Here is a 13,657-nt window from a genome sequence, read left to right on the forward strand (position 1 = left end):
TTTTCCTTTCCTTCTCCCCTCCCCTCACCTCCCTCTTTTCTTTGCTGGGTAGACTGATCGCTTTTAATCCTTTACAAGGTGTTAGTTTAGCACTTTTCTTCTCCTTTTTGCAAATCCATATGAGAGGAATATGGAAGGAAATGAGAGCTTCCAAAACTTACACTGAAATAAAAAATTACCCGTGGGCACCTTTTCTCATTAAACAAGTGTACCAATTACTTTACCAAGCAGCGAGTCCTAAAGACAACCTTTTGGTCCACAATTAATTTTCTGCTTTATCTGTAAGCGAAATCATAATAGGATATTTTGTACCCAATGGATCTGCTGCTACAAGTAGTAGATATGGCTTGCACACAAGAAGCTGACAGTAATATATTTAGGGTGTACAAACCTTTGTTGTCATTCTAAATACCGCATGAGTTATCCAGTACAGATTGAAGGACAGAGCTACCGAGTATCCCAAGCTTCTGTGGTCCCAAAAAATTTCTTCGTAATATATATCTATAATGTATAAGGCAGTACCTTTAAAAATGCAGTTGGAAAATATGCTATTATGCAGCCTATTTTGTTTATGCCACCATGCCTATCTGCAGTTCCCAGTGGTGCTACATCACTCTGTGTGTGTGAATCCATTTCAGAATCCATTTCAAATCCTATGTGCCTACAGATGTGTGTTCTTCCCCTCTGTGGATATTATACTAAAATTCCAAATACAAAGTGATTACAATTCTTAATCAATGGCTATGGGAAATGTCAGTTCATCCTTAATTCAATCAGAATGTTGAGTTTTGAGTTGAGGGTCAGTAGTATTTCATTCATATATGTGTCTATCTACACAGAATTGGTGGAAAAGTGGCAATTAAACATACAGATAGAGGAGGAACTAGAGAACTAGGAAGGGGAAAGAAAGAAAAAGTCAAGGAGAATGGAAATGGAAAAACAAAAAGGAGGAAAGCAGAAATGTGATATTTCTGAAGATGATACTTTTCCTGCTGTCCTGAATGTGAGCTATTAAAATCTATTTACTGTGTAAAAGATCTGCTTTTCCTTAGACTTCCCATTTTATTGAATAGTCAGCTGCAGAGTAAAAAACAAAGACAAAAAACCCACCCCAAACCATAAAAAAACCTACTTTTTTCAACCCAGTCAGAGTTAAAACATGAAAATGGCCATCTGTAAAATGAAAGTGACATCTATGCCATTCTGCCTTTTCTAGGAACATGTTATTAGTTTTCTTCAGGTATTACTAAGACTGCTGGGAAGGCACCATTCTGTATCACATCCTTTTCTGTGATAGGGAAGTTGCACAGTGGATTGGATATGGCATTATGCCACATTGCTAACTTTCCTTTTACCCATGCCATTCGTAGTCTTTTTTCATTTCTACTTTATGTGTGCTGCTGCCTTCCACAGTATGGAGACACCAGGAGGGAACATCTAGTCCTTTGCAATTGGACTTTTCAATCACTTGCAAGCTACTAATAAGCTGAAGGTATAATGTAGACATCAAGCTGTCTTGACTGACTGGTGGAGAATCAAAGCAATGTAGGTACAATCCAGTAATTGGCAAGACTGAACATAATAACTGTTCTCAGTACTTTTAATTTAATTGGAATTTCCTTGCCTGCTGCAGTAAATGAGGAGTGACAAAGCACAGAAATAAAATAAAAGGTTATAAATCTATTTTCACACTAGCCTAAGTGGTGTTGGTGATATTATTTTTCTGATCACAGCTATTACAAAAGCTTCAAAGTTCAGCTCTAGGATTTGTTTTGAATATTTACTAAAAGGCCAGGGCTTTTTGCAGACCTGTGAAAAATGCTTTTCTTTTTAAAAAGCTGCTGTTCTTCAACCTTTGCTCAAGAATGTTGCCTGTGAAGACTGCTCATGCAAACCTTGGCAGCCCAGTCCCACTCCTATGGCAGATCAACAAGGATGGTTTGAGATCTTTGCCCCAAAGGTCCAGTAAAATTGGACAGCTGAAAGCACTGACAGACTGGTGTGCATGTGTGATCCAACAATTGTACATTCTATTTAAAAGGCATAACTGCAAAAATATAAAGAAACAAAAACCTACAGCTAGCGCACACATTATTTCAAAGCAGGAACATAAAAGCAGTATTCTTGCAACTGTCACAAATCGTTGGCTGCCCCTGACAATCTCATTGCTGATTAGTACCTTGCAAGATCAGGCATATTGCCATTTAATTTAGTCATCCAGGAGATTTTTTCTTAATTTTTTTTTCTCCAGGAAACTGTAAATTAGATGATGTGATATGGACTCATCGCATATGGATAATTCAACTGTAGAAAGTCTATTTGCATATACTCAACAGGGTGTCTGTCAGACTTTAAATACCCAGTTGCCAGGGATGTGCCTTGGTGCTTGAGTTTCCATCGTTGTTTTGGATAATCCTAACTTCTCATTGAAATCTCCATTACACTTAATATCCCACATAATTACAAGGAAGGGTAATTTATGTGACTGCCCAATAATGAAAACTAAATTATTTACCAAACAAAAGGTTAATGAAAAGCAAAATATTATCCTAGTTCTGAACACTTTGCATCAGTATATTTTATGGAAATCTGATGCTTGGCAATGATAATATGGAAAATACTCAAATATTTATAAGTCATTGTAAGTTTTACCAAAGGTTGTTGTCTTTTGCTGGTGTTTAACACTGCACTCTGTGCTGATATCTTGTTAAGATGTACACACCCTCCTCCACGTAGCTGACAAGGCTGATGTGTGTTCATGTTGTACATACTGGTATTGTCACGGCTTTCACCTATTCCACTTCGATTCATTCAGAGTTTTAATGTTTTACACAAGTCACATAACAGGACACTGATAGGCAGCTACTTGTTTCAAAAAGAACTTTATACTTGATTGGTGTGAGAGGTTATTTAAATGCCAGGAGTATGAACATTAGCTTTATGTCTTTAAATGACAAAATTTAATTATGAGGCAGCTTGTGTATGGCACTATATTAAGCCTTCCCCCTCCTCCACTTTTGCCAGATACATTGATATCTAACGTGATTAGCTCCATGAATATGTATACTGAGGTCACAGTAACCATACAAATACAGCTGGAAAAAAAAAAAATCAGTCTCTTTCCTTATGGATATTTTCTTGCCATAAGTGAAGAATGTTCTGTGAAGTTACCAAAAACGCTGCCCAAACCAGATGGCCCCAAGCTATACTTCTTTCTGCATTTCCTAGATATTTTCACAGGCATGCAGTACATTTTTTTTTTTCCCCACAATTTCTACTTCTCTAAAAACCTTATTTCATATATTATTGCTCATTTTAGTTCTGCTTCTATTTGAAAACAGCCAACAATCTTGTATCAAAATAAGAGGCAAAACTAGGCCCCACATATATATAGTGCATTTTCAGCTCCCTGAATCTACTTTCTGTCTTTTCTTAATGCCTATCTGGCCCCACAAAGGCTTCCTATCAATTCAGGTAGTTATTCTCCTCCACTATTCAGTTAAGGAGTTCTCCTTTTTCACTAATTTCTTTCAGAAATTCAGTGCCATACCAGTTCTTAATTCAGGTTATCTTCCTCTCCAGGTCATCCACACCCCCCTCTACCTCTACTTTCCTTCAGTTCTCTGGTTGTTTCTTTAAATCTGGCCATGTATCACTTCTTCCTTTTTCAACTCTTATTAGATATACCCGTCCCAAAGCTGTTCACATTTTTCTCCATTCCAGCACAGCATTTCACAGTCCATTACTTCATTCTTCAGAATTATTTGGTATTGTTCCCAGTCTACTTTCTCCATTGAGCTTTTTGATCTTTATCCCCATCCAACCAAATAATGCAAAATAATCCCTACTACTGCCAGTGTTAGTGTCCAGCTCTCCTAAATTGATCAGTTTATCAATTCCTTTACTGGAATTCATAAGACTTGCTCTTGGGCTGTGCCCCACCTAGTTATTGAACGTGTTTGCATAATGCCAAATTATTTAGAGGCGCAAAAGCCATTTTAGGCAAATGTAATCTAGACGTGGATTTAAAACAAACAAACAAACAAAAAACAACCACAAGACCACAAAACAAAAACAAAACAAAACAAACAAACAAACAAAAAAAACCCAAAAAAAAACCCGCCCAATGAAAAAACCACCAAGCACTTTAAGGGGTACAGAGCTTAAATCTTTGGTTAACAAGATGGACAGAGTGGTCCTTCGTAGCATCTTTTTAAAGCCATGACTCAAAAAAAAAAAAAAGGCTGCAGTTCTTGTTCTCCTTTCTAACTGAATCATAAGACTGAGAAAATCTTTTTAGTCTAATCTCTGGAAAATGGATTTCAGATGATTTACATTATGCTGAGCATTTTGTTATGATAGAATTAACATTTACACTCACGGTTTTAAAACATTAACAATGCAATATTACATAGTAATAAAGGTGATGTTATAAAAGTATGATCAATTATGATTTATTCTTCTAATCCCTAAGTTTTAGAACTGGCAGGTGTCTTGCCATTAAGGTCGCCTTTTTAGATTTTACCCTTTTTTATGCTATGAAATTTTATTATGAAACTGCTTCCAGTGTTCAGGGCTATTATCAACAAAGCAGTAAGGTGTCTGTAAATACTTAATAAAAATTCAATTTCTCACAATATTTGCAGATGTAGATGAGTGCAGCAATGAAGGAACTGTTGCCTGTGGAGATCATGCAAAATGTGAGAACGTGGATGGAGGGTTTAACTGCTCCTGTAAGGAAGGTTATCAACCATCCACAGGAAAATTGCAGTTTAAGCCAAATGATGGCACTTCCTGCCAAGGTACATGATATTATAAAGGTTTATGTGTTATTATAGAGCTACATCTTCTGAGAAACCCACCAGTGCCTCTTTATCTTCAGTTAGATTAATCAGCAAGACATAAAAAAGAGGCAACACAGTATCATCGACATTCCTTGAGAATGGAATGATTTCATAAATGTATTTTTGCTAAACAGCATGATGAAATGCATTTCAAATAATGGTTGCCTCTTTGTAGTTGTCAGACCTGTCCTCCTGTAAATTTGAGCTGTCTCTATTTTCAACCTGTGGAAGTCCCAAGGAAAGAGTCCAAATTCTCTACCTGAGAAAAACAAAAGCTAACAGTCCAATCCAGGGCTGTAATTTTGGCAAAGCCTTACTAGCTGAAGTGTGAGAACGGAGTGCTGTGTCTTACATGCATAAATTCAGGATGATGGTGGTTTCGGAAATTACTTGGACAAGACCTCTTAAAATTAGTATATATTGAATATTGAAAATTAAACTGCAAAATATAATTAGTTTCTTTTTTAATTTCTACAGAAAACCCGAAGGCCAAGTGTGAGTTATTCAAAGACTGTATAACTGAACATATTAATAGAACTTTAGATGCAGTAAGTAGCATTGGTTTATAGATTAATTTCTAAATCCTTTAATTGTTTCTGTTTGAAATTGTTATTTCGAATATAATAGTTCTTAAGGAGCTTTTTACAAATGCTTGAAGCATACAATTGAACTTAAGCATGTTTACAGAAGTCTTTTTAATATTTTCAAATTATTTGAACTGGCTTCTATGCTCAAATCATGATAACTTACTAGGAATCCATGTGTTCTGTTTCCAGCCAAGTGAGTCATGATGCATGAAAAATTCAGAAGTGTGGTAATCACTCAACTGTTTCTGTAATTCCTGAAGTTATACACTGCTGCATTTACTGATGTACAATTATTTGCTTGTTCAGAGTGAAAGGCAGTAAGATAGCTTACCAAAGTAATGTCAACAAATGACAAAATAGAAAATGAAGTAATAACATCCTAGTATGCTAGTATATTTACTCTTTAAAGCATAATCTCAAAGACCCTAGACTCAAGATTTTTTTTCACCAGAATCACAGGTTCCTGAAGCAAATTAAAAAGATGTTAATGAATTCTGTATTCATTAGTCTACAACTGCAGTATTGTCTACTTAAAATTAAACATAAGCATAAATAAGTTAAAATCAATTGTACTGGTTAGCATTGTATATTAAGCAGTTTGATAAAGTTGAGGTTCAGAAAGATGTTAATTTAAAGGCTTTTATTAACCTAGTGTAAGACATACATTGTATTTACATGCTTTTGGTGTTACCCTGCAATGTAAAACATTCTACTAAATATAATACATGCTTACAATATTTAAATGCAAAGATACAGTAAAGCCCACAGCAGGATCTTAGAGTGAGATTTCTTTTTTAATGTGATCAAAGTAAGCTTAAATCTAAGTAATACATGAAAATACTTCAATTTTATGCAAATAACAGCCTGTCAGATTTTAGCCTAGCTTTTAGCCTATGTTCTAGTTCTATTTAGCTGCAAAGATAAAGCAAACCCTAAACAAACTGTTCAGCAGCAGTCCCTATGGAGTTTGCAAAATCAATTATTGGGAGGGGAGATTGATGGCTAAAATCTCATTAGATTTCCATATGAAGAGATAATTCTTTTTTTATTCAGTCAGGAGACTGAAACTTCATCTCACACTCGCTAGCCTTTTACTTTTTAAACTAATTGTTTTATGTATGTATGCATTTAGTAGTTCCTAAACAGAAGCAGTGAAGGTGAAATAGTACAGTTTCACTAAACTACGTGCTTTATAGTCTGCATTTGAAAATAAACTAATAATATGGCTTTTTTAATTTTATCTTAATTGATTGCTAGGGTACCAGACACAAATAACACCATTATTTTACTGGTCAACCTGTTGATTTAAATAGTACCTCTTTTTATGCTCAAGCAGAACAAGGGGCAATGGCTTCAAACAAGAGAAGGGCAGATTTAGATTTTATATCAGGAAGAAGTTCTTCACTATGATGGTGGTAGAACACTGGAATGGGATGCCCAGGGAGGTGGTTGAGCCCCCTTCCCTGAAGGTATTCAAGGTGAGGCTCAACGAGGCCCTGGGCAGCCTGGTCTAGTTGGCGATATCCTGCTGACTGCAGGGAGATCAGACCAGATGACCTTTGGAAGTCCCTTCCAGCCTGGGCCATTCTATGATTCTGTGATTCTGTGATATTAATTCACAGAAGTCATCCATTTGCACTGGATTTACTTTCACTTGCAAAACTGTGACTTTACTTGTTTCATTAATATGCAGGGTCTTGTGTCTTTCAGATCAGTCATTTAAAATCACCCCTGGAGATGCTGCAAGAAATTAACAAAAACACTTTGGGGCCACTTTTACCCATAGATGTGATTTCATATGTTGAAGCACTGTCTTATTCATCATTGAATACCATGCACTACTCTGTTTCTGACAATGAAGGTCTTCGTAATACAACAATTAACGTGAGTGCATCGACCATAAGTCATGGGGATTTTCTTATTTTACAGATAGTGAATAACTCTTCCACTTAAAATTATTCTTTTATTTGCAGGCTTTGGTTAACACTGTGAACAATTTTTTTCAAAAAGACAAAATTAGAGTATGGGAAGCTCTTCCTGTAGATAACCAAAGAAGGAGCCTGACTAAGCTGCTGCATTCTACAGAACAAGCGGTGCTTCTCATGTCAAAGAACTTCAAAAAGACAACACAGCTAGATGCTAATGCAAGTGACATAGGTAAGATAAAGAAAATTAATCTAAGATATCCTTTAGATGTGGATTACACTGAGATTTTCAGCACAAAGATTAGAAATGGTGTTATGTGGAACACACAGGTGTTAATTTGTATGAATTTCATAGCTAACACATGACTTTCAGTGGAGGTATCATAATTTCTCAAGATTGAAGATTTGAGCCCAAAAAAACCTTCAGAGGCTGTGGGAAGTCCTTTCAGATCTCTTTCAATATCTCATTATGTTCACACTGTCACAGCAAATCTGGATTCATTTTATAGGCACAGAATTATCCTATGTATCTCATATGCATAAAATCCACCAGTGGAAATTTGGATTTGTTCTACAAGATTTCTTTACTCTTTTTGATTAAATGGAACTATTGTAAATGAACCTGAAATAAGTGAGTCTGATTTGAGTGGTTTTATTTCCAGAGAAAACTCTCATTTTAAGAGGAATTTCAGGGCAGGAGAAGAATTGGTTAGTCTGTATTGCAACATTTTGCTCTTGTACTCTCTCGAGTGTTGATGTCTTCACACCAACTCCTATGGGTTTCCCTGTGGCAATAATAGTTTTACCACTCCTTCAATGGGAGCAGATTAAGGCTGATACCAGCTGCTTTTGAAAATCTTAATAAAGCATTTCTGATTCCTTTGGCAATGTCCCCTTTTTCATCTTTATTTTTCTGAATGTACATAAACTGGATGTGACCTTATTTCTTATTTTAGATTATGTACAGTCCTTCAGTGCCTCTTACTGGTTTGCCATTTTATAAGATGATTTGATGTGAAAGATTCCTGTTTTAGTCCTGAGGCAGGTCAAACCATCTGTTCTTTCCTCACCTTTTGGAATTAACAAGGCTGATGAAAAAAAAAAAAAAACAAAAAACAGGAAGCTTTAGGTTAGTGCAGAGCATCTCTGGGTCTGTAGCGGATTCAGAATGGTGCCATGAGGTAGATGCCAAGCCTCTGTTCCCCTGCCACGTAGGCTGAAAGCAGAGACTCTTGTGGCCACAGAGCTGAGGCGATGAAGGTCAAGAAGAGAGGACTTGGGTGCAGGCTCTGGTGTCAGTGTTGATGTCAGTCAGGCCCAAGTGAGATGAAAGGCTGAGAAAGAGAAGGGGAAGGAATTCCCATGGTGAGAGGTCAATGAATTTTGTCCTGCTTTTATTCTAAAATGGGAAACCGTAAGAGTGTTTTTCTAAACTGGCCCCAAACATTAAATTTTGTTCTTACTGTTTCTCAGAATTAATATATTTTTCCATAGGGCTCATACATGGCCCACACATATGTTTTTAGAAGACCTATATATTACACCTCTCTCTCTACTGCTTTTTTATGGTGCAAGCTCTTGAACTACAAGCTTTTCAAAACTTCAGCAGCAGAAAACTATTTCTTATGTCCTGACAAACATTTTCTGACAGCTAGTCTATTGTATAGCTCACATTATTTTTGTGTTGTGCTATAAGCAATGCAGATGGTCTAGCATAGTGATATTCCTCCATCAGTCAACTTTTAGATTTGGTGGTTGCTATTGTTTTATTGTTCTTTGGGGTTTGGGGGTTTTTTTGTTGTTGGTTTTTTTTCCCTTAAAAAAAATAAATGAAAATAAAAAAGGCCTGATTGACTTTCTTTTGTAGCCATAATGGATGATTGAAACTCAGCACTATAATGAAACAAGTGTTCAATGTCCTCTAATGTAGTTTTTGTCCTGAGGGGTGATGCTTGTTTGTTTCCTTTCTGACAAGACACATCATTATTTCATGGTGCAGTGTGCATTTGGTAGCATGGATAGATAACTATAAAATATATACTTTTCAAAAATTGGCTTTTATCAAATGTTACTATTCAGTAGTGAATTTTATGCTTTGCTTTTTGTAATTGTGATTTGTGGTCCCTTTCAGAAATGCATTTTTAATAAAGCAATAGCTCTTCCTAAAGTAACCTACATTGTTCTTTCCAGTGCCTAATTTAATGCAAGGTAAATAAAAGACTATATTTTTCATGGAAATAGTAAAACATATGAGAGCAAAATGTATGCATGAAAAAATAACAAAGCATAGAGGTTTAAGTAAACATGCTATATTGATAACATTTTTCTTGAAATATTTGGCACAATGATATATTATTAAACTTCCCAGTAATTATGTAATCCAATAGCACATTCATTAACCCCAACTGTAAATTATGGTAGACCGTAAGCTGTGATTTGTATAGCATTTTCCTTCTCTTGCAGCACTCAAGGTTTTTGCTTTTGATTCACACCACATGAAACACATTCACCCTCATGTACACACAGAGGGAGATTACATAAAGATCTCGCCAAAGAAGAGAGACGAATATCATCCTAATGGTAAGAAACAAAGATTAGAGAGTAGATGTGTTAATAAACACCTCAAATAGACTTGTACTCACTAGTACATAACCAAATGTGCAGTTACCTAGTCTGAGCTACAGCCCTGTTAACTATAGAGGTGTCAAGGTATTTTTAGAACTCTCTCTCCTAATCCTTTACTGTCTCAAGACTGATATTTCTAACATTTCCAGTGGCATAGTGAGCATTGAGTGAGTTTTAGCACTGAATATTGGTACCAGGGATGTGAAGTTTATCCTTTTCCTGTCCATAGATGTGCTACGTGACTATGGACTGGGTTCACTGTGGCCTCAACTCTGTCTAGTACTCATCCTCCAAAAATTGGGGCATCTTTTCTACTTAGAATGTAGCTCACTGGGGCAAGACCATGCACTCTTCATTACCAAAATCAGCAGGGCCCAGTTCTTGCCTTGCACCTCAGAGTTCTACAGAAATGGTTTAAATCTAATGTGATCTCTAAAACTGTGTTTAAACAGCTCAGGAATTAAACCACCTAATCACAGAAAAGATTTCTTAAATCTTCACCTTCCAGCTAATCTGAATATCACCACATATCAGTACCTAAAAGTATGGTTTATCTTGCTACCAGAAAGAAAAATAATGATATTTTTTCAGATCAACACAGCATCCTAAAATACCTTTTGCTTTCTTTTTTTCCCGTGTGTCTTCCATCCTAGCTTCACTAGAATGCAAGTTAAAAGCAAGGCAGATCCTTCACAGAGGGCCATTACTTCAGATCTGAGTCAATTTAGTTTATGAGACCTGACACCACATGTGTAGCCAAGCGCAGAACAGGAAAAAGTGTATATTACTCTAGAAAAAATATGTGTGCATGCATCTAATTAGAATTTCCAAGGCAAGCAAACATTTTTATTTCTAATGGCAGTTACATTGTTTTAAATAAAGTTATATTTCTTTGCCTCTAAAACATTTTTATAAGTATTCCACAAAGATTCCATCTGTTTTGCATATTTTATGGAATAGTAGTAATAATGTCCATTGTTTATTATTTCCTTAATGTCTTCAATTTTGTTCTTCTATAAAAACCTCACAAACTACTAAACATTGTCTGTTTGATTGATAGGCACCGTTGCAGTTGTCTTTCTGAGGTATAGCAATATTGGTTCTCTGCTTTCATCACCTAAAAACCACTCTTCAAAAGATACTTCAGAGCAGAGACAGACAGTAAGCTCATCAGTTATAGCTGTTGCAATTAGCTCAAATCCACCTACGCTCTATGAGCTTGAGAAAATAACATTTACTTTGAAGTATGCCAAGGTAAGGGGGTGTTTATTTATTATTATCCGCTTCAAATAAAACAAAACAATAGCTAATCATTTTATGTGCTATAGCCATACCTGCAGTGTATGATATATTGAGACACAATTCTGTTGTTTGCTGATGTTCATCGTTTATATCTCCAACATGATTAATTTCAAATGTGACATCCTAAGTGTAATATACTAAGTATAGTATAGATGAAAATTGTTACAGGACTAAAGCAATGGTAATACCATCTTTCCTGGGTTGTAGTATGAAAAAAAAAATGTAGATGTCTGAATCAGAGAATATTACAGAATGTTGACTATTCTATATTTAGGTGTTCTTTTCCCTGAAAGTTTATCAGACAGTTAAGAATGCATACTAAATTAAGTGAAGAAGTGCAAAAAGTTAATTTGAAGCTAGGAGGTGATAGACGAACCTGGAGTATTGCTTATTTGTTATTTCTGAAATCTGAACATATTTATTTAAAGTAGAGAGGTTTCACTCCAGTATATGTGGCATTTTTTTCCTGATTTCGCTTGTATGTGAAGAATTGCCTTACATGGCACAGAGTTACCAGAAACAATTAGAAAGTTACTCTGCAGGAAGGTGGGCAGTGGGGAAGAGGTGTTAATCTTGGTTATGCAGCTTTCAAATTTGCTACTTGCCTTCTAATATTTCTGCTAGAAATCACCTTTATATGAATTTGCATACATTTATATAGCCTGTAGCGCAGTGGGGACCTTATCTCTGAGTAGTGCTCGTAAGCACAAACTGTAATAAATAACCCTAATGGTCTTATTCATCACTGTTGTCACACTGGATGCAGCAAGTTTGATATGGCCCTGACTTTATCCCAGAATGTTTTGTAAAATGCACAGGTTTTGAACTGCTCATTTGGAAGGGACTATGAGCAGGACAAGCAATGCGGCTGTAACCTTGGAGTTCAGTCCATGTTCAGCAGGTGCAGGTGTCTGTGTAACAGTTTTCAGTAGGTAAAAATTCCAACACTTTTGCATGTGCCAGAAGGGTTCAGTAATCTGATTAGCCTACCCTGGTGGGGAGTTAGCTGTATGAATAAAATGCTTCCATCCCAAGGCATGTTTTAATTGCTTGGAATAGGCCTAGCAAAATGTGCTTTTTTGTTTTCCAACCTTCCAATGGTAGCAAGCGATTTTTAATGAATTGCTCTGGCTAACGTCTCTAAAGGTCTCTTGGTGGGAAATATCCTGCTTTTTGCCGTCAGTAAAACATCTTGTTTCTGTTCCAGACTGCAGATAAAGATATTAAATGTGCATTTTGGAACTACTCAGCAGACTCAATGATTGGGAACTGGGCTACACAAGGCTGTGAGCTGACACATTCCAACTCCACTCATATCTCATGCAAATGTAATCATCTGACTCATTTTGCTGTTCTGATGTCCTCAGGTGGCTCTGTTGTAAGTGCTATTTTAATTTAGTGTTTTACCTGATACTTTCCCCTGTCTTCATTGCTTATGTTTTTATTTCAATGCAACTTATGTACATTCTCCCTTCAGGTTGTCTCTTGTTTTTGTTCAGCAAACACACAATTTATTGTGCATAGAGCAAACAAAATCCTTCCCATATGTGTTTGAATTTCCTTATGTTCTTTCTGCAGTATTACAGAGCAGTGATGCAGCAAACTATCTTGTTCCAAATACACAGTCTGTTGTGCTTATTTTTGGTGCACTGCTTTTAATTTTAAATCCCACTTTAAGACTGCGGTGGGATTTAACTGGCATTCTTTGGTGGTCAGTAACCATATGGCCCTGAATTTCTCTCTCACAAAATTTTGCCCCCCATTTGTCTAACCTTGAGATCTAAAAATCAGCTTTAAATTCTTCCCTGAAAGTTTGCAAGAGTGTAATCAATTTAAAGTTTATGACTATTAAACATGGAGACCTATGACCAGGGTAACATTGTGAGAATGACCATTCATTTTAAGTCCTTCTTATATAAAGAGGCCCCATAGATTTCAAGGCTCTACACATGGATCTGTAGAAGATCAGGTCCTGCCTCAGGAGGAAGCTTTATAAGGTATCAGAATTGACAGCAAGCAGAATATTAGCATGAATATACTGTATTGAGATAGTTCTCTCACACTGTGAATTTCATGCTGATAGAGGCTGTTTTCTGGTTGCTAAACAGCATCCTAAGTCTTCAGTTCAAATTTAAAACCTTTGCAGGTACTTATATAGTTATTTTGAAAAAGAAGGCTGGGAGAATAATCTCTGGCCCTTTATTTAGAACAAAAAGTAATTCTCAGGTATATTTTATGGTCAGCTGAATACTATCCTTATGCTGATGCACAGCCATGTATTTCAGAGGTCCTTTGTGCAAATGCAACTGTATTTCTATACAGAAAATATTCACATCTAATATTAAAAGAGTCTGTGTTTCTTTGGAGCATGTTC

The 13,657-nt window shown here is 36.1% G+C and overlaps 1 protein-coding gene across 2 annotated transcripts in view; it reads left to right on the plus strand.

The window, feature by feature from the left end:
• Positions 1 to 13,657, plus strand: part of ADGRL4 (adhesion G protein-coupled receptor L4) — a 74,370-nt gene that overhangs the window by 40,254 nt on the left and 20,459 nt on the right. The window contains exons 4-10 of one of the 2 annotated variants that reach the window (XM_054165270.1): positions 4,647 to 4,802; positions 5,322 to 5,392; positions 7,142 to 7,315; positions 7,405 to 7,588; positions 9,820 to 9,936; positions 11,042 to 11,235; positions 12,491 to 12,661. In XM_054165270.1, coding sequence (XP_054021245.1) covers positions 4,647 to 4,802; positions 5,322 to 5,392; positions 7,142 to 7,315; positions 7,405 to 7,588; positions 9,820 to 9,936; positions 11,042 to 11,235; positions 12,491 to 12,661 — 1,067 coding nt within the window. The remainder of the gene's footprint in view (positions 1 to 4,646; positions 4,803 to 5,321; positions 5,393 to 7,141; positions 7,316 to 7,404; positions 7,589 to 9,819; positions 9,937 to 11,041; positions 11,236 to 12,490; positions 12,662 to 13,657) is intronic. The other variant, XM_054165271.1, reaches the window with a different exon arrangement.

The sequence above is a fragment of the Dryobates pubescens genome, chromosome 11 (assembly GCF_014839835.1).
Source record: "Dryobates pubescens isolate bDryPub1 chromosome 11, bDryPub1.pri, whole genome shotgun sequence".
Lineage (NCBI taxonomy): Eukaryota > Metazoa > Chordata > Aves > Piciformes > Picidae > Dryobates > Dryobates pubescens.